Below are 23,882 nucleotides of genomic sequence, written 5' to 3'. Positions count from 1 at the left end.
AAACGGGAGAGAATGCACAGGGACTCTCAATGCACAGGGACTGCCAGCCTCAGGACCCAAGGAACGTGCGTCTTAATAGCCTTGAGGCAACAAGAGACAAGGCTTTGGTGGTTAAAGGGAGAAGTTGGACCCACCCTGGTAGAGCTGGGCCCCCAGCGGGCTTCAGGGAAAGAGTGGTCCAGGAAAGGAGCCTGCTGACCACAGCCACCTCCGCCAGAGAGAGGAAGACGCCGGGGACCTCTGACAAGTGTGTCCTCCAGCCAGTGGGGCCACGTGGCCAAGGAAGCCCTAAGCCAAGAAATAAATATAAAGGGATCCCTGGCTTGTGCACCCATAGACCAAAGCATACACAATTCTCTCTGTGTGGCACCCCCAAACTGGGTTGCCCAGGACACCTCCAGATAGACCCTTGCTGAACATGAGCATGCAATCCAAAATTACAACACCCCAAATACATCAGAATTATCGGAGAGAAATGAAAAAATAAATATTTTCTGAAAGATTAAAAAGATTTTCTTAATATAAAGAGCAAAGGATTCTGGGTCAGGTGCTTGGAGCTGAGTCTCAGACTCGCCCATCTCTCACGCTGAGGAAGGACCAAGGGCCCAGAGCACAGCTTGAGGGGTGTCAGTCCAAACTGGGCTCACCAGGTGGGCTTCCTGGAAAGGGTGGCAGCCTTGAAGCCACAGTAGCGCATGGGCTAGGGGCAGGGATTAATGGGCAGGGCCCGCCTCACCACTGTCACCACTGGCATCTGGCCTTAGCTGGGGACAGCCGAGCGGGGGGCTGTCTCAGGCCTCAGGACTGGCCAGGATCCCGCCCCACCTGGCACTGTGTTCCCAGGACTTCAAACACATTCTGGTGAGAGGCATTTGTGAGGCAAGGAAAAAGCTAGGGGGTCATTACGTCACGCTCTATTCCCTTTTCTCCAAAGGATATATTTTATCAAGTTAGAAAAGAAGCATTTTAGTACCTCTCTGTGCACAGGTCCAGGCAGGCCTCCCTCCTCCCATCCAGGCCCAGCTCAGCTCTGTCACTGTGGGACCTTAAGCAAGTCCCTTCATTCCATGGGTCTCAGTCTCCTCAGCTGTACAATGGACACAAAACCTGACTGTTTCGAAGATTTGAGCAGCTCAAATGCGGAGCCTCCAGGAAGAGGTGAAAACAGTTATTGGGACTTCTGTCTGTGGCACAGACAGGCAGACCCTGAGCTCCTGCAGGGGAAGGTTTACAGTTCCAGGCTGCCCCCACCCTGGAGCAGGGCTTCCTGCCCCCACCCCACCCAACCAGCCACTATGTGCATGTGGGGAAGAGAGGACATCAAAGGCTCATGCTAGAGCCCCCCACCCCCCAGCCTGGCCCAGGGGCCACACAGCCCCACCCCACACCCCCACTGGCCTTGGTCTCCCTAAGCCCCCACTCTGGGCAGCGGGGTCAGTATGCTGTAGAGATTTGGGGGTGAGTGGGACCTCCGTGTACTGAATGCCTACTGTGTGCCAAGCAATTTACACACATGACCTCCTCGAATCCTAAGAACAACCCTAATGACAAGGAGACTATTCCTACTGTCATTTCACAGAAAGCCAAGATTCTGACCCAAGATCACACAGATTGTGTCAGAGTCTGGCCTTGCACAGTCCTGGTTGTTTGCAAAGAGCTGGTCCCTGAGGCTCCTGGCTCCCTGAGAGAGAGGCAGGGCAGCCGACACCCCTGCCTGGCCCCACGGCCTGGCCCTGCCAGGAGGCAGCCAAGCTGAGAAGCAGGATCCATGCCCAGACGCCCAGCAACGGCCCGGCAGCCACTTCTCAAAGTTTAATGTCTCAGCAGGTTTAGATTCCTCCTTTCAAAATACCAGAAGTAATTAGACCAGATGGACTAGCTGCGTGCCAATTTTGCTCTCTCCCTCACTCTTTCTTTTTTTTTTTAAATCAAGGCCGTTTTCAGCTAAATGAGAACAAAAAATGCATCCAAAACCCATAAATGAATACGGTATGTATACAGAATTTTTTTTTAACACTTAGGATTTTGTAACAGCTGAGTTCTTCCTCTTCCTCTGCGGTTGGTTCCCGCCCCCTTCCTCTAAGCTGCTCTCGTGAAGGCTCCATGCTGAGTCTGCACCTGAGGGGACCAGAAATGGCTTCTCTGAGCCCTGGAAAGTCACGGTGCCCTGGGAGGGTGGTAGCATAAACACATGGGCCCAGTGAGACTTTTGTCCCTTCCACTGGACAGGTGGATGCGGTAATGGAGCTTCTGCTGGGGAAGGGAGAGAATGGAAGGGGTCCAGGGACCCAAGGGTGTCTGCCTCCAGCCTGAGGGTGACAGGCAGCCAGGGTAAGAGAGACCAGCACTGAGGAGAGGAAGGGGCCAGCGGTCAGGAGGCTGGGGGCAGACCTGGGTGGAGGTCACAGACAGACTCAGGAAGACCAGGCCTGATTTCAACCGAGTCCCCACCGCCTGACTTGGGTATGTCCGTGCGTTCATCCATCCATCCACTCACATACTATGCCTTGGAGTGAGGTCCACAGAGGAGCGATTCGGATCCCTACTCTCGTGGAGACTCAAACATTCTAGTAGGAAAAAGAGACCAGGAAGAATTCAATTGTCAGAGCAATTAAGACAGTGCGGCCCTGGAACTGAGTGGACTGCAGGAGCCGGAGACAGGCAGACACAGACGCGGTGCGTAAGGTGAGCGCTGGGCAGAGCAGACAGGAAGAGCAGACTTTCTGTACCTGCTGTCGGGCAAAGTGCGTGTCGACCTGCAAACCCCCGACGGACCCGCACCTCACACTGTCCACACCATCACGCTGGGGGTCCGACACCCAAACGTGAAACGCGAGGTCCTGGAAGATGATATGGAAACATCTTCTTCTTGATTTCAGGGAAGGGAAGATTTCTTAAATAGGACCCCAAAAGCACTTGCCATAAAGAAACACACATACAAATTCGACTACAGCAAAAGTAAGAACTACTGCCATCTGAAGGCACCGCTAAGAGAGGGAAAGGCAGGTCACAGGGGAGGAAAAGCAACTTGTCACATCACGCCTGACAAAGGGCTTGTATTCAGAATACATAAAGAATCTCTATGAACCAATAAGGAAAAGACAGACAGCCCAGTTCCTTTTTTTAAATGGGCAAAGACAGAAGCAAGAAATCCGAGTGGCCAACACAAGATGGCCTCAGCAACCATCAAGGGAATGCAGCTGCAAGACCCCGAGACCCCAGCGCAGCCCACCAGTGGGTCACAACTTAAAAGCCCGACAGCACTAAGTGTTGACAAGGGTGTAAGGATGCTGTGGGCAGGGGGACGCTGGCATAACCAGATCAGCAGCTCCACCAAAGAGCTGCATGGTAGTCTATACCCTGGCACTCCACTCCTAGGTATGTGTGTATGTGTGTGCAGTGGATATACACTCAGGAATATATATCTATGTGCACTCCTCTTAGTAGTGCAAGAACGTTCCCAGCAATATTATTTAAATAGCACCAACAGGTGGTTGGATCTGGGTAGAATGGATAAATGAATCGTAGTATATTCTTACAATGAAATCCTACATAGCAGTGAGCAAAGAACCGATTACAACTGCCCACGATGACATGGAAAATTCTTAAAAATATAAATATTAAGCATAAGAAGCAGTATATGATACAACACATACTGAATGAGTCTGGTTGTATAAAGTTCGGGAAACCAAACTATCCCCGGATTAGGGTGGCCAGATGACACCGAGCATGCCCCATTAAACTTGAACTTCAGATAAACAAATAATTCTTTTAGTATAAGTATGTTCCTAATATCACATGAGACAGATGCATATTAAAAGTTATTCTCTCTCTGCCTCACCCACTCCGGCAGGACGGGTTGGTAATGGTGCCGGGTCCTGGGGGGGCAGGGGGACCACTGCAAGGACTGAATGAGAACAGGCCGGCCAGCCGAGGACCTGTTCTGGACAAAGGCTTTGTAAGCATGGGCTGTCAGTAGTGACGGCCCCACCACCACCTGAATCCTGAGCTCCCAGATGGCAGAGACGGGTCTCATTTCTGGGTCTCCAGAGCCTTACAGCAGGCGGGGCACATGACAGCCACTGTGGGCCTCAGAGCATGTGGCCTAACAAGAAGGCGAAGCCATTCACATCTGACCTGGTCTCCCCGGCAGAGCATCTCTTGGTGGCAACACTTAGAAGAAAGGCCAGTTGTGGTAATCCTGAGTTTGCTTGTGGTTTCCCCTCCCTAGCTAGCTTGCTTTGGTGAATTCTCAGTATCAAGGCCAGCCTGGTCACCCTGCTGCCCTCCCAGGTCTGGCACCAAAAGGACTTCCCCCAGGGGCATGCCCCTGCGTCCCTCTGCTTACAGAAGAATCATCAGCCACAGGCAGAGAAACTGTGGCCTCTAAGGGGGGGAGGGGCTGGAAGGACACCGAGCCCAACCACAGTGGATCTCTGCTTGCATGCCCCTTTTAATGGGCAGCTCACCACTCAGAAGGCCAGGTCACCTCTCCCCGGCACTCCTGCCTGGGGGATGTCCTTCACCCCCGATGAGAACCTGCCTCTTGTCCCTGCTCTGCCTTCTAGGGCCACAAACATCAGGTCTGCCCCTTGACCCTGTCAGCCTTGCCCACATGCCCCAGAGGCCACTGAGATTAGGTCACTCCTGTTTGGTGCCTGACGCACGGCAGGTGTTCACCAAAGGACACTGAATGGCCTGCCTCCACCCTGGAACAGATCAAGAGTCTAGAGAACCACTCACTGTGTGGCTCTGGGCAAGCCACATCCCCACCTGGGCCTCTACTTGACATTCTGTAATTGTAGGCCTTGCCCTGCCTGGGGGTGTGTTAAGATATCCACTGGAATAGAGCTGCCCCCCTCCTGGCCTCCACCCCAAGAGCTCCCCACTAATAACCACAGCCAACGTCCACGGCCTCACTCTGGGCCTGGCCTTTACATGGTGGGCCCATACAGACCTTATCACTTCCCCACTCCACAGAAGGACCAGAGAGGCTAAGGCACTTGCCCAAGGTCACACAGCTAAGAAGTGGTGGCACCCCATCCCTCACTGCCCAACAGCCCAGTGTCTGCCGTTGATGTGACTTCGGGGGCCTGGTGGCAGGGCCCCACCTTCCCAGAAGTGCAGGTCCCAGAGGGGAGAGCAGAGGAACTCAGGATTAATTTCATGGTGTTACAGAAGCAGAGGCAAGCAACTAGCTCTCAAAGTGGCAAGTTTAGTACAACTCGCCCAGCAAATGAGCCCAGGTCCTGTGTCCCACCACCTGCTCCCAGCCCCAGATGGGGCCTAAGGGGAATCAGGGTGGGGTTGCTACATGGAATGCCAGTTCATGGCCTGCATCGTGCACTGCAGACGACGTGCCTACATTTAGCCCTTGGCATTATGGGCTACAGAGGACATCAGGCCCAAGAAGAGTCTGGCATAACAGGTGCTCAGAGATGTGGCTCCTCTCTTGCCTCATCCACTATGGAAACCCCATGCCTCCTCTGGACCCACTTCTATTACCCCCTCTAACAGGGAGCCCTCCTGGATCTCGCCAAGCCTTTCTCAGCTCCCTTCTCTGTCCAGCAGCCTCTTCCCCTCCTGCAGCCTGGTGCTGAGCCTGACGTGGCCTGGGCTGTGGGTGTGCACCCAGCTGGGACGACAGGTAAGGGGGCTGAGGAGAAAGCGCTCCTTGAACTCAGGTCCTGGGGACCTGGAACTAAAGGGCTCAGAACTGCCCCATGCTGGAAGCCACAAAAGCCAAAAGCAGGGACCACTGGTGGCTCAAGCACAGAGCAGCTGGATGACAGCAAGGCCGACAGCCAGCCTGACTCAGGCCTCAGCAGCACCATCCCTTGGCCTCCAGCTGGCAGAGGGGACCCGAGGGCTGGCCTGACACCCCAGCCCTTCATTCACACATGAGGCTGGAGAGCTGGCTATCAAGGGGGTTCTTCGGAGCCCAGCTGTGGGGGTGCACAGAGCTGCTCTGGGGAGGAAGTGGCTGGGACATTGAGTGACTCCTGTCAGCTCCCATCCCCCACTATCCTCCGTCCTACATCCAGGGCTCTGGCCAAGGCCATGTTAAAAGGATGGAGTCTGCAGCAAAGAATAAGAATGATGCCTCTGCTCATGGAGAGCTTGGCACAGGCTCCGGGCTCAGCTGAACCCTCCTGACACCTTTGCAAACACCCTTTGCAGGAGGGGTACTGTCACTCCCATTTTGCAGGGGGAGGAAACTGAAGCACAGAGAAGTTAAGTGATTTGCCCAAGGTCACACAGCCCATACGAGATGAGGCCAAGATTTGAACTCAGGCAATTTGGTTCCAAAACCATGTTGTTAACCTCTATAGAATATAACTTTTTAAAACACAAAAGGGTTGTGTATGTGTGTGAGGTATATGTGGGTATGTAGGGGAGACAGGGTGTTGAGAACCACTGAGCAAAGAGATCCAGTCCGGACTCCCTGGCCTGGCACCTGAGAGCCTGCACATCTGACCCTCCGGACCCTCTTCCCCATCTCATCCACTGCCCCACCTGACCTTACACTCCAGTCCTTCCCTCATGCGTGGCTCACCTCCAGGCCTTTGCTCACGCCGGCCCCCCGCCTAGAATGCCCTGATTTCTCGCCTAACCAGACTCCTGCTCCAGGTCTGGGTTCTAATGGTCTGCCAGACAGACTCAGCTGCCACCTCTCTTCTGTCCTTGGCACTGAGCTCATCACATCCTTGAATGCCCCACTGGTCCTCACCTGGGACCTCACAGGCCACAGGGAGGGTTCATGGAGACCCTGTATATGGGGAGGACAGGGAGGTGACATTAGGCACCTCCTGCTGCTCAGGGAATGTGGGACAGCCCAGCGTCTCCCCTTTGCTCTGTGAGGAGGCCTTGGCAGGATGGGACCAGGTCCTACACCCGCCCACAGCCTCTAGCCTCCAGATGGTCAGCATGTGCCATCAACCGGGACAGCCCAGGGGTTTGCCAGACACACTACTGCTGGTAGCAGCTCTTCCTGAAGTCCCTGCACCCATACAGGCCCCATGTCCCCCTAAATTACCCCTCAACCTCCCTGCGTGTGCTGCTCTGGGTGATGGCGCAGCCTCAGGCCCTGTCACCCAGCCTCCATGCCTGTGAATGCCATGCTCTTCCTTCATGTCTCAGGTTACGCCACCTCCTCCAGGGAGCCTTCTGGGATCAAGCCGTAGTTTCAAGCACACGTGGTCTCTCCCTCCTGTGTATGGCACCCTCCTCACCCTGCCAGCACTTGGCACCCTGTGGCTATTGCCAGCTGGACCTCTAAGGGCCAGTCTATCCACGTGTAAAATGGGGACAATAAATCAGTCCCCACAGGCCTGAATAAGGATTAGAGACAATGCTTATTGAGACTTCGGCCCAGGGCCTGGCTTACTGCAATTGCTCAGGAATGATTTGCTGCGACCACCATCATCACCACCATCACCATCACCATCATCACCATCATCACCATCACCATCATCACCATCATCATCACCACCACCACCATCACCATCACCACCATTACCATCACCACCATCACCACCATCACCACCATCATCACCACCATCACCATCACCACCATCACCACCATCACCATAATCACCATCATCACCACCATCATCACCACCACCACCATCACCACTACCATCACCACCATCACCGGGGCCCCGGTGGACACGCTGACCATCACACAGAACAGTCATGACCCATTCCCACCTTGATCCCCACACAGCCAGGTGAACTCATCATGAAGCCTAATCACTCCGTGTCCCCAAAAGAGAATAAAGACTGTACTTGTGATTTAAGTGACTGCCCGCTCCGAGCCCCACTTGCTTCTGCACACGCAGCCTCAGCTCGTCCACCCCCCCACACACACACTCCCCAGCGCACGCTCACCCGTGACTCCAGGGCACTCACCATGGGGAGCCGTAGATCCGGAAGCCCCGAACGGTGACCTCCGAGTCCTGCAGGTAAATGCAGTTGGTCAGCAGCGACTGCACGTTCTCATAGTTCTCGGGCTTCAGCTTTGACACGGACGGGAAGTAGTAAAAGTCCTGCTTGATGAGGTCGGCCATGAACTCCTGGTCGAAGGTCAGCTCGTGGTTGCCGGCGATCACAATCTTGTACTCGTACGGCAGGCTGCCTGCAGGGCAAACACAGTGCACCGCTGCTGGCCTTCTGGAAGCCACAGCATGGCTGAGGGAAGGGGGAGGTGAGAGCCTGGCATCCCTGGCGCAGCTGCCCCTGCTGCCTGCCCCCCAACCTGTGCCCTTGCATCAGAGGCAGCAGCAGCCCAACCACTGCCCCTGCAGCCTTCCTGCCCGGGTGTCTTGTGGGTGACAGGCCGCCAGCCCCCAGACCACAGGAGGGGCTCCTCCAGTCTCTGAGCTGCAGTGCTCCTGGCCTTGTCCGCAGGACTTCCCTGCCTCCATGTCTTCTGTCTGGGCCAGTTTTCCACTGGAAGGAGACCCTGCCCTGGACCCCCGGCCTCCCCAGCTCACTGACCCAGGCCCCTTTCTACCTGGGGGTCTGACTCATTAGCCTCCACGTCCCAACAGGAATTGCAAGTTCTTTGCAAAGCCCAGGTCAAACCTTTGGAGATCCTACGCTCTAAGCTCAGGGAAAACGAAGGTGCCATCCCCTCGGCCATGAACTTCTAAGTCAAAACAAAGTCTGAGTGCAATCAAAACAGAACCATCTGTGCAGACCATGCATTGAACTAGTGACAGTGTCACTCTGGCTTTGCTCTCTGTAATCCCAGGCCGTCCTTCCACACAGGAATTCTTCCCCATTCTTTCTCTGGGGCCCCACCTTGCAGATGCCCTAAGCAGGTATGTGCACCGCCTCCCACGTGCTCTGGCTGTGGGCTGGGTTCCAGGGTGGCCACACAAGCCTCAGTAAACCACCACCCACCCCTGCCCTCCACTGTACCCCTGGGAGCCACCCTGGCACATCCCAGACTCCCCACCTCCCACCAGCCTCAGCTGCTGGGCTCCCAGGCCTAGAGAAACAGTTGTGATGGTACCTGTTCCAGATAAAAAATAAAATACTGAAGGTGAACCTGGAAGCCCAAACCTTTCTCCTGGCCCCTCCCAGTGGGTGTGTCCTGGGTCACACCCACTAAGTACTAAGGGGCGTGTGAAGGTGCCATCCCAGCGCAGGGGCCTTGGGGATATGGGCATCCAGGCAGGAGAACCATGACATTCCACATTTCACAGAGAAGCACTCGTGGCCGATGAAGGGGACCTCTGCATGACCTAAACTCTGTGTTTTTAAGGAGCCAACACAAGGGACGCTAAACCTGACTGTGCTCTGTTTCAGCAAGAAGGTCACGTCTCTTGTCCTGAATTATGCCTAGTTAGAAGGATCCCAGATGGAGTGTACACATGTGAGCCCTACTATGTGCCAGCGATCATCATAGGCTCAGGACGCTGGGGTGTGGAACGAGAGGGGACCTTCCCAGGGGACCGACTCCTGGGCGCGCAGGGGGAAGAGCGAGAGGCTGCCTGAATAATGGAGATCCACACCTCAGTACACCTTCTCCGTTCCTGAGTGACCATGACCTTTACAAGGAACACACAGGGCCAAGTGCCCCAGGTTAGGAGCCAGCTGACCTGGGTTCAAATCCCACCACCATCCCCTCTCATCTGAGCAAGTCACTTAATCTGTCTGAGCCTCAGTTTCCCCTCTGATCAAGGTGGGTGTGCCTGGTGACTGCCCCTCCCTCGGGCCTAAGAACTTTCTCTGGCCCCCAGACTCCGCTGAGCCCCTTCCTCAGGGTGAAAGGCTAGAAACCGCAGAGCCTTCCCACCTTGACCGTGACCTGAAACTATCCCCTCCACTGCTTGAGTATTGCGTCAGGAGCTCTATTCCAGAAATAGAGCCAAACTGGTCTCCCTAACTGGGAATGGACGCCCACGACATTGGATCAGGTGCGACAGACGTGCAATCAGACTTGGCTCCCGATACGCATTCTAGAAAGAAGCATGTTTTCCCAACCCTATGTAAGCTCCAGGAAGAGGGAACTGTGTTTTGTGGCCGTGCCATACAATGAAGTGCCATGTACTGTAACCACAAATCTAATTGCATTCTAATTGCAATGTAAAGGAAGAGTCCCCCAGAAACCAGCTAGAACCTGCTTCTCCACTCGCCCCTCACCCCCACAGTTGGGACCTGCACATCTGTCCTGCCCGGGGCAGCTGTGGCAAATGGCTGTGGCAAATGGCTGTTGGATGGCCACCTGATTCCCAGCCCAGCCACACAGGAGACGGGGAGCCTAGCAGCGAGAAAGACTTTTTCTACAAAACAAGCAGAAAACCATAATCGGCTCGTCACTGCCCCACCAGCCACCCCAGGATTCTTTACAGGTTTGAGAAAACAGTGTCTTCTCTCTTCTTTAATGTTTATCAACTCTGGGAGGCACGGGACAATGATAGGCATGGGCTCCAGGCGCTAACAGCCCCGGTCCCAGACCCAGCTCTTCCACGAACCAGCTGTTTGACCACCTCCTTGTGCCTCGGTTTCCTCACCTGTACAGTGGGAAGAAGCACACCTACCTTGCAAGACTGTTCTGAGATTACAGAAGATAAAGAACGGAAACGCACAGAGACTTGTGATGTTGAAGAAAAATGTCAGCTTCCTTGGACCAGAGTTTGCAAACTAGAAGCCTGCAGGCCAGACCTGCCCACACACATACTATTTTGTTTGGCAAAACTTTTTGGTTTTTTTAAATCTGAATTTATTGCCAACGTAAAAAATTTGAGAGATTCCCAATAAAATGTCATTCTTTCTGTGTTCTAAAAAATCAATCCACTTTACAGTCTCATGATCTCGGCCCAGTCAAGTGCTGCTATTGGAGTCTCCCTTACACGGATGCCACATCACTTTGTCCCCGTCCCCACCTGTCCCGACGACTCACATCCAGCCCATGTCACTCATTTTAAGGCACTGCCCTGCAGGCGCGCAATCCCTGGAGACATGAAGGGAACACATCTGGTCCCTGCCCCTCAGTGCTTCCAAGCAAGTGGTGGGGACTGACTCCCCAAGCCCACCTGCCTCCCCACCTCACCCACCTCCTATTTCCATCACACCCCACCCCACGGGGCCTGGCCCAGAGGTATCGAGCAGGCTGCTTGGCCCCCTAGCAGGAGGACAGCTCCAGCAGCACAGGAGTAGATGTGTTTGCTTCACCCATCTCTGTCCCCAGCAGGGGACAACTAGGCTCTGAGGTCAGGAACCTGCCCAGGTCCCACAGCCAGTGACCAGAACATTGGTCCAGGTGACCCCACACCTCTGGGTCAGCAGCTGAGACTCCAAGGCCACCAGAGCAGAGCCAGCTGGGACCCGTTACCCAGCCCCTCACCACTGCCGACTGCTTCCAGGCTCTGACTCTCCACGTTTGCACTTCACACCACTCGTCCATCCCACTCCTAGCGCCTCTAGGGCTGCGAGAGCCAGAGCCGCACTAATGTATTTATGTCATGTCTCGGACTGGGGGTGTTCCTTAAGCAAATAAGCAAATTACTCCAACTGTACAGTCCCATTTCTTTCTGCAGCTCCCATCCACCAGGGGTCAGGGAGCGAGCAGGAAGCTGTCAGCTCTCCCGTTCCTCCCCCCTCAGATCAGAGAAGGGTAACTGAGGAGCTCCCCTCCCAGGGTAAGGGGGTGGGGGGACACGGCTCCTGTCCACAAAGCTAGGCCGGGGCAGCAGCCACAACAAAGGAGCATGGTGCCCTCAAATATTGTCTGGTCTCTCCCAGGAAGGTGGGTGCCACATGGCTTAGAGGCAGGGGCTTGTCTGTTTGTGGATGCAGAAATCGTCCAGCACCATGTCCTTCCGAGCTGGATGTCCAGCCACAGACATGTCTGTCCGGACGTCCACTTGGACTGGGCAACCGCCGGCTGTGTATATAACCTTCACAGACACCTAAGTATTACTATCCCCGTTTTACGTCTGGGAAAACTGAGGCTCAGAGAGGTGGCCTAAGGTTACACAAAACAACCCACAGAGGGCAATGGGCATTTGATGATCTTTGTGGCTTGGCCTCATCAAACTCATCCTGAAGTGGCACTCCAAACCATCACACTACAGTGCATCTCAGTGGGGAGCTGGATGGGTGATGCATGATGGGTGGGTGCAGTAGGCATGGGTGGGTGGGTGGGTGGATGGATGGATAGATAGGTGGATGGATGGATGGATGGATGGATGGATGGATGGATGGATGGAGAAAGATGGATGCATTTATAAGTCAATCAATCCAGCCTGAGATAGCTCTGACTGTCTCCTTTATATCAACTGACTTCTGTCTCCCTGGAGCCCTCCATCACCTCCAAACTTTTCCTCCAATGGTCCTGATTGGGCGTGTTTTTCAGACCCACCTCCCTTGCCCATAACTCTGACTGTCCAGCTCTGAATCTCCTCCAATTGGATCTGCTCTCTTGAAGGGGTACAGGAGCCAGAACTAAGGCTCTGGTGTGGCTTGACTGTCACAACCTGGGGTGGAGAAGTCTCCTCCTGTGTTCTAGGGCTGCTACCTCTGTTGTTACAGCCTAAGCCTGTATTAGCCCCCAGGTGCGCACACCTTCCTGCAGCTCTGACCAGCCTGACTCTGGATAAAATGCACAATAACCAGTGTTTTTGCTGAGCTGCATCTTTCCCTCCTGTATCTGGGCAGTGAACGAGGGAAGTGTTTTGGGGACTCAATGACAGACTGACTTGCAGGGGCTTCGTGGGTAAAATATTAGATGAATACAAGTTCTTCCATCCAAAGCCTGCTAATGTCCCCTTGGCCCCTTCTTGCTGCTGTCCTTCCCGGCAGCAGAGAAGAGGGCTGACATACAGGGCAGCCTCCCCAGCGTCCAGATGGGAGAGCCGGCCCTGACAAGGTGCTGGAAGTGCCTGAATCCCAGGACAGGGGGTCTTCTCTAGGTAGTGCCAACCCATCCGTGGGAAAGACATCCTGTCTGAAGGGCCCCCCCAGGAGGGGCACAGTGGGCAGCGGCTCGGGTGTCTGGGCAGCTGTGCTGGCTTGGTGAGACTCAGAGAGGGGACAGATGGGTCCAAATGCCTTTTCTGACCCTCCTCCCCTAATCAGCACAACAGAATCGCAGAGTCCAGTCAGCTTATCCCAAAATCCCATCAAGCCAGAAACTCGCTTTCTTCCCTGAAGCTGGACCCTGTTGTAAACGCTCCCCCTCTCCACACACACACACACACACCAAGACTCGGTCATGAGGTCAGTACCAAAAGTGACACACACAGGTTGCAGTCCACACTACTCACTGGACAGAGGAGAAAACTAGCTCAGAGAGGGGAAGGGACTTGTCTGAGGTCACACAGCAAGACACTGACAAGCATGGACTTGAATCCTGGCCTCCCGCCTCGAGAGTGCTGAACGACAGCCATATCAGCCTCCGGGAAGACATGCCCCATGGGGAGGGGAATGGAAAGAGCTGCAGACACTAAGGAAGAGCAGTGGGCCTGGCTCGGTGGGCCGGGACGTGCGCTGATCTCTCAACCTTGGATCTCGGAGAAGCACCAAGTCCTCATGGAAAGCAGCCCTGCCTCCCCCGCTTTTCAGAACTGGTGGGCACTGCTACGCATTTGTATTCTGAGTGACGGTGCCCCGGCCATCTTCGCAAAACGCTTCCTTTCTTGTCAGACCAGTTCTTTGAGATCCTGGCATTTGCTAGCCATGGATTTCTTGATGTTAACAAGACCATTAAGCATTAATCAGCAGGGCACTAGAGGATGACCGTACGGTTTTAACTTTTCATCGGCCACGTCTATCCAGAGACATGCATCCCATATAGATTCCATATGGCAGAAATTGTGCGCAGAGTTCGGGGCACAGAGAGGGAAGCAAATGGAAATCTCTGCTATTTGTGCTTCCGAGATTACTCTCCCTCCAAAAGGTTATGATTCTTTATCGCTAACACTTACCCATCCCATTTAACAGAAAGTGCTGCCTCCAAACTGCGTAATCTATTAAATTCAACAAGAAATGCGCAAGCGTCTCGGTAATCTATGCCACTCCGGGGCGGCACACTGAGCCCGGCGGAGTTACAGCGTTCTCTAAGTGCCTGACAATCAGGAAAATGCCCACTTACGGCTTCCTCCGCCCATTCCCATCTCGCAGAACACAGCAGAGAGGGATGGAATAAAGACACGGCATAACGATCTCTGATTGCATTTTTAGTATGTCTTTGACAGTTCTGTGTTTAAACACTTGCCAATGTCTGGAAGATTCCTATTAGCAGACTTCCGGGTGTGGCGTGCGGTCTGGGATGACACTGGAATGGAAAGAGCTCCATGCATCAGCTTCCAGCCCCTTGACGCAGATCCGGTGCACGAATGCCAGGGATGCATTCAGCCCAGCACACACAGGGACACGGCCAGAGGTGCCAGCAGGAAGGGAATTCTATCTGTAGCCTGAACAGGCAGGAGACATCGGAAGACGGTGCCGGCAGGGCTGTGCCTGCAGAATCTGGTTTTGGCTGCCCTGTGGCGAGCATGTCCTTATGCCAGGCTCTGTGATCAGTGATTTACATCCAATGCTTCTAGAGACCCCGGGAAGCAAGGACCATTCACCACACATCTCGGCCGAGAGGCCTGCGCATAGCGGTTAAGGGCATGAACTACACCGGGAGCCTGAAGCCTGAATTATCTCTGCCTCCTACCTGCTGTCTGGCCTGGAGTGAAACCCTCACTGCTCTGAGCCTCAGTGTTCTCCTCTGTAAAGCAAGAAGGTCAGGGTTATTCGCAGGGTCTGGCAACGATCACACGATCCCACGGGGCAGACGTAGGAAGCCCCTGTGCTGTACTTACACCGCAGACAGGAAATGTCTGGCATGAGGTGGGGTTTGTACTCACAGATCCCCAGAAATAAGAGGCATGCGGGGCTACGTGAGGGAGCCACAGGCAGGTGGATGGTCAGGAGGCAGAAGGAGAGAAGGGAAGCCGTGGACATGAGCCTTTGCTGGGGTTTCCAAAGGAGGGTGGCAGATGAGCAGGCTTGAGAAAGGCTAGTCTGAATAATGTTTGTAGGCTGGGGAAAGGGGTGCAGGAGCTGTCCCTACTTGTCTGCTAGCCAGCCCTGGGGTGATTAGGGCAGGGGAATGGTGGCTGGTGTGTGAGGGCCCCACACAAGAGGTGGCTGTGGGTGGGTGGGGTCTGCATCGGTTGGTTTGCATATGAAAGGGCCCTCAAAGGTGAGTCCTGTACTATCTCCAGAATTGGCTAACGCTAGGAAGGGAGGTCCCTTCAGAGCCAGCAAGGCCCTGAGATGTCAAAGCATCAGAAAACAGAAAATGAAAGTCATGACAATACAATTGGATATTAGCCATTATCATGGGTTGTCAGGAGGAATAAATTCTGTGTTCTGCTCCGGTCCAGAAATGTTGGCTGGGAAGACGGAGGACAAAAGAGAAGTAGGAAGGTTGGGTCACCTGCCTGGGGTCACACAGCAGCTGCTGGAGGCCAAGTCACCTGCCCAGAGCTGGGTGTCAAGACCACCGCTTGGGACAGATGTGTCCTGGTACAGGAGACGCTCCACCGAGCCGCAGGCCGGCCCTGCCACCACCTCGCCCACCCACACCGTCCTGCAAAGGAGGGTTCTGGATTCATAGCTCAGCATTGGTGCCCATATTTAAAAGGCAAACTCAATTTTTCTTCTGTTCCATCCTAATAGCCAAAATGTTTAACTTTCAAACATTTGTTTTTCCTGAAAAATGTTTTAAAAACAGGAACATTCCGTCCGTCCTAATCATCTTTAAATGCTTGTTTCCACTGCGACTGTAGATTGCACGTGAGTTTAGGCTAAGAGAGACAGCTGAAAGGTTTCTGTGTTTTTCCTTCCAAAAGTAAGGCCGCCTACAGCCAGAAAAATTTCATGGGAACCTCCCCAGAAGTCACAGCCTGGCAGAACACACAAGCCCAAAGATGGTTATGAAAGGTCCCTGGTGGCCCTCCCAAAAGGGCCAAGCTAGTACGGTGACCGTAAATGGAACATACATTCAGAACATGAGGCAAGGGCACCGCCTCCAGGCCACGCCCTTTTGGTGCTCTGACCTCATCTCTCATCACCCCCAATTGACTGTGCACCCACCCTCCAGGCTGCTTAAGGCCTCCAGACATTTGCTAACGCTGTTCCATCTACCTGGGACCCCCTTCCTGCCCTTTTGTCTGAATCAACTCCAATTCAGCTATTCCGCAGTCGGCCCAGTGCCACTACCTCCGAGATGCCTTCCGTCAGCAGCCTGTCTTCACCTGACCCAGCGAGGGGAAGGCTGCTCCCCAACACTGGGGGTTGCCTGAGTGCCCAGAATAATGAATGAAAAGGACCTACACCTGAGGTACATTATCCAGGTCATATGCAAAGGATGAGGTATCCAAACATAGTGGAATTTTCAATAGCAACACCGGAAACTAAAAAAAAAAAATAACAATAATGCCTTCCAAATTCTGAGGGAAAATGATTTGCAACCCACAATTCTACACCTAGCCAAACTATCAATTAAGATAGAGGACAGAATGAAGACTTTTTCTGACATGCAACTTTGCCAAACATTTATCTCTAGTGCATTCTTTCTCAAAAAACTACTGGAGGGTGTGCTCCACCAAAATGAGGGAATAAACCAGGAAAAAGGAAGCCATGGGGTCCCGGAACCACGGGGTCAGTGACAGAAGAGAGGCAAAGGGAGAAGACAATGAAGGGAGGTCCCAGGATGACACCTGCATGCAGACGCGAAGGTCAACCAGTCCAGACAGGGGCAGGGGTTGGAGGCTCAGGAAGTTTGAGAAAAATGAGCCAACAAGTGGCCTAACACCGCTCACCACACTGCTGAGGGGTACAAAGTGAAACAAGCATAGAAAACAATTAACTACAAAACAGTAAATACTTAGGAAAAACAATGAGTTGCACAATGACTATTTAACCAAAAACTATGATAGAACTACATTAAAAGGATAGGAGAAAGAACATGTGTATACAGGTGGAGAGCCTAGAGCTTTAAATCTGCATTTTCACTGTAAGAAATTAATAAGTAATATCTAAAATTGAAAAACCAAAGAATAGCAATATCAGGTTGTCACTTAGAGACACCGTGGTAATGAAAGCAGCAGCTGCCAGGGTTGCACTGGGAACGGGCCTTGGGCCTCGGGCAAGGAATGCTGGTTTCATCATAAGCCTTGTAGCACTTTGTAACTTAATGCACACGTGTATTACCACAATGCAAATACTTTTGATTAAATACAAAGAAGGCATCAAGAGGCCAGGGCCTCCTCACCCACTTCCTACATCTGTCCAGAGACAGACTGGCCTCTCACTTGCTCTGCCTGCTGCTAAAAATCTAGAACTCGATCAACTTGGGTCCAGTTAAGACCAATGGAAAAACAGAGCAGGCAGAAAACCTAAACTGGTTGAGTCCTTAGAGATTCTGAGGGCCTAAGTGCTGGGATGACTCTGGCAACCAGGTTCAAAGGCAGGTGACCTGGCCAAGCAGCTCCTCACCTGGCAGATCAAGGAGTCATTACTGACACCACAGGTATTAGCTGTTGAGCGTCTGAGACAGGCTCTCTCATGCCCTATTTCTACTCTTCATAATAGTCCCACAAAATGGGCACTACTGTGGCAGATGAAGAAATTGGGGTTCAGTAAGTTTAAATACCTACACAGTTGGTCAGCAGAGAAGTGGGAATCTGACCCCAGATCCATCTATAGCTGAAGCTCATGATTTCTCCCTCTGTGTCACAACCACCAAGACACATTACAGATGCCAGAGCATTTGCATTAAACATTCCTAAGAGAAAGAAAGAAAGAAAGAAAGAAAGAAAGAAAGAAAGAAAGAAAGAAAGAAAGAAAAGAGAAGAAGAATATTGCCATATACTTGGGTCCTTACAATGCCTCCCCTATTATGAGGATCTCTCAATGACTTTATGTTAAACAACATAATATTTTGGAGAAGATCTTGTGGCTTCTGTAAACAAGCCTTTAAAGACCACTTTTAAAAGCAATACAGACGTGAGAACAAATTAAATGAATTCAGCAAAAGTGCAGGATGCAAAAGCAATGCACATAACAATTCATTGCATTTCTATACACAAACAATAAATAACCCAAAAAGGATACTATGAAAACAATCCCATCTGCAACTGAATCAAAAAGACTAAAATACTTAGGAATAAACTTAACCGAGAAGGTGAAAGATTCGTACATTGAAAACTACAAATCATTTGCTGAAAGAGATTAAGGAAGACACCAATAATGGAAAGACATCCCATGTTCATGGATTGGATGATTTCATATTGTTAAGACTACAATACTACCCAAAGCAATCTACAAATTCAATGCAATCCCTACCAAAATCCCAATCACGTTTCTTTCAGAAATAGAAAATCCATCAGAAAATTTATATGGAATCTCAAGGGACCCCAAATAGCCAAAATAATCTTGAAAAAAAAAACAGAGTTGAAGATCTCACACTTCCTAATTTCAAAACTGACTATAAATCTACAGTAATTAAAACACTATGGTGCTGGCATAAAGACAGACATACAGATCAATGGAATAGAATAGAAAGCCCAGAAATAAACTTTCACATATGTGATCAAATGATTTTCGACAAAAGTGCCAAGACCATTCGATGGGGAAAGGATAGTCTTTCAACAGATGGTGCTGGAAAAACTGGATATCAACATGAAAAGAATCAAGTTGGACCTTTATCTTGTACCATAAAGAAAAGTTAACTTAAAATGGAATAAAGACCTAAAGTAACTTGAGCTGAAACTCTTAAAAGGAAACATAGGGAACAAGCATCATTGACTATGGCAGTGATTTCTTGGATATGACACCAAAAGTGCAGGCAACAAAAGAAAAAATATATCAAAATTTAAAACTTCTGTACACCATCAACAGAGTGAAAAGACAACCCACAGAATAGGAAAAATACTTGCAAATCATATTTCTGAGAAGGGGTTAATATCCAGAATACATAAAGAACTCGCAACTCAACAACAAAAACAAAAAATAATATAAAAATGGGCAAAGGACTTGAATAGACATTTCTCCAAAAAAGATATACAAATGGTCAACAACACATGAAAAGATTTTCAACATCACTAATCATTAGGAAAAAGCAAATCAAAACACAATGAGATACCACTTCAGATCCATTAAGATGGCTACTATCAAAAAACAAAAATAAAAAACAACCAGTGTTGGTGAAGATGTGGGGAAATGGAAACCCTGTGCACTGTTGGTGGGAATCTAAAATAGAACAGCCCTGGGGAAAAACAGCATAATTTAATTTTTTTAATTTCTCAAAAAATTAAAAATAGAACTAGAATAGGATCCAATAATTCTACTTCTGGTTATAATATCCCAAAGAATTGAGAGCAGGGACTCAGACAAATCATAGCAGCATTATTTGAAACAGCCAAAAGGTGGAAGCAACTCAAGGGTCTGTCGGCAGATGAATGCAAAAACACAATGTGATATATCCATACAATGCAATACAGTTCAGCCTTAAAAAAGAAGGAATTTCTGACACATGATACAACATGGATGAAACTTGAAGACATATGCTCAGCGAAAGAAGCGTCACAAAAGGACAAATCGTGTACGGTTCCACTTATATGAGATCCCTAGAGCAGTCAAATTCATAGAGAGAGAATGGTGGTCTCCAGGGGCTGGGGGGTCAGGAAAGTGGGGCGTTAGTGTCTAATAGGTACAGAGTTTCAGTTTGGGAAGATGAAAGAGTTCTGGAGATGGTGGTGGGGATGGTTGCACAACAGTGTACATGTACTTAATGCCCCTGAACTGTGCACTTGAAAAAGGTTAAAATGATAAGTGTTATGTATATTTAACCACAATTTAAATTTAAAAAGAATAGCAGAAGAAGAGAGCTGAGGGCCCTAAGTTTTAGACAGCTACAATTGGAACTGTGGGTTCGTGGGACTCTTAGAGTCCTAGAAATGCCTGTTTTTAGAATCTTAAAACCCTGAAGGCCAGGCATTTTAATATGGGAAGCAAACAAGCCTAGAATTTTAGAAACCACCTAGGTGTAGAGATGGGAAGGGACTAAGTGACCATTTGAGTCTTGGCCCCTTCTCCCCCGCTTTCATCAAAAAGTCCTAATTGAGACTTCCTTCAGGCCAGGCAGGCTGTACCTGCTTCTACCTCACCAGAAAACCCCCAGCCTGGATTTCACCTGGGGTCTGACGGCCCTGATGGCTACAGGGCCAGGTATTTGGCCCTCCTGTCACTGAACATTTTTTCCAAAAGGTTCCACGGGTGCCTTCTGGTGACAGACAAACCATTTAAAGGGGGGAAATTGGCTCAAAGCAATGTTCTTTGCAGCAGCAACTGAAATAAGTATTTCAAACAATGAAGACTAAAGGTTCCTATTTTTAAGGTATTTCTTAATAAAATGAAGTGTTTTCAAGCTAAATAAACATTTTGTATATCAAGATACACTAATGTAGGGCCAGCCCGGTGACTCAGGTGGTCGGAGCTCCGTGCTTCTAACGCCGAAGGCTGCCGGTTCGATTCCCACATGGGCCAGTGGGCTCTCAACCAAAAGGTTGCCAGTTCGATTCCTCCAGTCCCGCAAGGGATGGTGGGCAGCGCCCCCTGCAACTAAGATTGAACACAGCACCTTGAGCTGAGCTGCCGCTGAGCTCCCGGATGGCTCAGTTGGTTGGAGCGCATCCTCTCAACCACAAAGTTGTCAGTTCGACTCCCGCAAGGGATGGTGGGCTGTGTCCCCTGCAACTAGCAATGGCAACTGGACCTGGAGCTGAGTTGCATCCTCCACAACTAAGATTGAAAGGACAACAACTTGACTTGGAAAAAGTCCTGGAAGTACACACTGTTCCCCAATAAAGTTCTGTTCCCCTTTCCTAATAATATATATATATATATATATATATATATATATATATATATATATATATATATATATATATATATATATATATATATAGAAGATACACTGCTGGGCCCTGTGCTGGGAGCTGGAAACAGAGAGGTCACGACATAGCACCTTATCTGGCATCTAGTGTGGGAAAGACACACACAAGAACTTTGAGATGTAATCAAACAATATGGTGAATGTTGACATTTAAAAAATTTACTACAGTAAAAGACACATTACCTCTGCAGTAAAAAAACACAAACTGCCTCAAAATATTCCCTCTCGCTTCAAACACACTTATCCCATTCTTGCCACTTTCTGAAGCAGGTCTGGAAGTCCTCTTTTGTGAGGGTCTTCAGTTGTGCTGTCATGGCTGCCTCCATGTCCTGAATCATTTTGACTTTGGGAAAGAGCCAGAAGTCCCACTGTGCCAGATCTAGTGAATAAGGTGGCTGAGGACACACCATAATGTTTTTATTTGACAGAAATTGCTGTACCAGAAGTGATGTGTGACACGGAGCCTTTCCATTGTGATCACAAAATACGGTGAATGCTGCTGCCAAGTGCCATCCAATGGAAAGGCAGGACCTTCAATACGGGAAGTGGTGCGTCAAACCTTAGTAACAGTGAGTGACAAGTTTCAACCTGTTCAGTGCAGTCAGTCAGGTGTGAGCTACGGTTGAGAGAAGGTGTGTTTTAAAGTGTGACGTAATCATCCTCCATCATGACAATGCTCCATGTCACATCGCTTCTGGTATATGGCAATTTCTGTCAACTAAAAACACTACAGGTATGTCCTCATCCACCTTATTCACTGGATCTGGCACCGTGCGACTTCTGGCTCTTCCCCAAAGTCAAAATGATTCAGGACATTGAAGCGGCCATGACAGCGCAACTAAAGATACTCATGAAAGAGAACTTCCGGAACTGCTTCAGAAAGTGGCAAGAATGGGATAAGTGTGTTTGAAGCAAGGGGGAGTATTTTGAGGGGAATTAATGGCAATGTGTCTTTTACTGTAACAATTTTTTAAAATTTAAACATTCACCGTATGTTTTGATCACACCTTGTAAGTGGGGGTGGTTCCAACTTATACGGAACCTTACACAACAATGAGTTTTCCTTTCTCTGACCATGATAAGAAAGGGTCATCATAGAAATAGGTGACGTGGATGAATAGCAGCTCCCCAGGCAGACAGGACAGGGAAGGGCATCCTAGGAAGAGGAGGAGGACTCCACACAAGCAAAGACATGGAGATGAGAAAAGCCAACGTGTTTGGCAGAGGACGGGGTGCGTGGAGGCAGGCCTGGGGGGACAGTTGGAAGCACACTCGAGTAGCCTGGACGGCCATGCAAAGATCTGGACTTCACCCAGGACACAGGAGGGAACCAGCGGGAGTGTTAAGATGGGGAGGGGCAGAGTTGGATCAATGAACAAAAAACTTTTTTCGAACACCGACATGACAAATGTTAGTCTGGAAAGTGACTATTTTGAGAGTTTGGGACGCTACCAAAGCAGGCTCCACTTTGTCAGCTCAATGCTTCCCCTTCACTGTCATGGCTGTCAAACCAGCCCCGAATTAGCTCCAAACTGCCACCTTCCGCAGCTCTTAGAACTTCATTTGCATCGTGCATTCTCAAAAAGGTGTGAAATTCTTCTTCTCCTTAAGAGAAATCAAAGAAACAAATCTTTACTTTAAAAAAAATCTGCCTTTCTTTAAAACAAATTTCAAAGAACTAGATCCTAACTTTTAAATATCTGATTAAAAAAAGATGGTGGCCTCCTTGGAGGATATTAATAATAATAATTAAAGCTACCATCAACAGAGCACGTACTTTGTGCTGGGCACTTAGACACATTCATAAAACAAGCACAACAAAAGCAATAGCCTCATTTACTATGTGTTTATCCCATGCCAGGTCCTACACTGAGCCCAGACCAATCTCTGCCTCACTGAGCCCTCCCAATCCCAGCTCCCTGTTACAGATGAGGAAACTGAGGCTCAGAGAGAGGATAAAACATGCTCAAGGCCCGGTGACTGGGAAGAATGGAGCCAGGATCCAGACCCACATGCTTAAACAGGACCCCAACTGCAGTGCCTTATTCAGTCCTCAGAACAGCCCTACAAAGAGGGGGAGTGTTACCCCCACTCCGTAGATGCATACACAGAGGCACAAGACGGTTATGATTTTCTCAGGGCTGTCCAGCAGGCATGTGGCCGGGCAGGGCTGGAGAGGGGTCTGCCTGCTCCAAAGGCTGCATCCTTTCCACTGGCCCCTCTCTCACTTGAAGAGGTTGTAAATAGTAAATACACACGGAAGGCCTGCTGGCGCTCTCCAGGGTGCTGAAGATGCAAAGGTGTGCAAGACAGACAAGCTCCTGCCTTAGAAAAGTGGACCTTTGTGGGATACTGGCAATAAAGGAATAAACGAATAAGTACCAGGTCAGATGGGGGTAACAGGTATGGAAAAAATAAAGCCAGGTGAGGGGGACAGAGAACATCGGGGTGGTGGAACTGACCGATGCAGGGCAGTCAAAGAAGACTTCTCTGGGAAAGTATCTGAAAGCCAAGACCTGGGTGACCTCTGGGAAACCACATCCTTGCACTGGGTCTCAGTCTCCTCATCTGTAAAGTGGGGACAACATTACTCAGGACCCGGGCTGCTTGTTGCGAGGAAGAAGTGAGCAAACCACATGAAGGCACCTTTAAACTGTAAAGAGCTGTCCAGAGGAAGTCATTACGGTGAAGCCTCTGTGGGACTTGCATACGAGGCTTTGTAGCACAATGTGGTTTTCCCACATGAAATGTAGGATGTTGGAAGTTTTCATGTCCCATCAGCAACTTGAACAGGACTTTGTTTAGTTGGCCATGCTGCTATAAAGCATGGCTCCTGAATATCAAAACTATCTTGGAAAGCAGGAATTTGCTGATAAACGAAGGGCTTGGGTTCTCTGGATACACAAGGGAAGTTCCC

General features: G+C 50.4%; 1 protein-coding gene across 6 annotated transcripts in view; it reads right to left on the bottom strand.

Annotated features, from left to right (window-relative positions):
• Positions 1-23,882, bottom strand: part of MPPED1 (metallophosphoesterase domain containing 1) — a 70,457-nt gene that overhangs the window by 13,716 nt on the left and 32,859 nt on the right. For all 6 annotated transcript variants that reach the window (XM_074326510.1, XM_074326511.1, XM_074326512.1 and 3 more), the window contains one exon: positions 7,912-8,137. In XM_074326510.1, the coding sequence (XP_074182611.1) occupies positions 7,912-8,137 (226 nt within the window). The remainder of the gene's footprint in view (positions 1-7,911; positions 8,138-23,882) is intronic.

This window comes from Rhinolophus sinicus, linkage group LG02 (assembly GCF_036562045.2).
Source record: "Rhinolophus sinicus isolate RSC01 linkage group LG02, ASM3656204v1, whole genome shotgun sequence".
Classification (NCBI taxonomy): Eukaryota; Metazoa; Chordata; class Mammalia; order Chiroptera; family Rhinolophidae; genus Rhinolophus; species Rhinolophus sinicus.
Note: the sequence above shows the minus strand (reverse complement) of the source record. Positions and strands in the feature narration are given on the sequence as shown.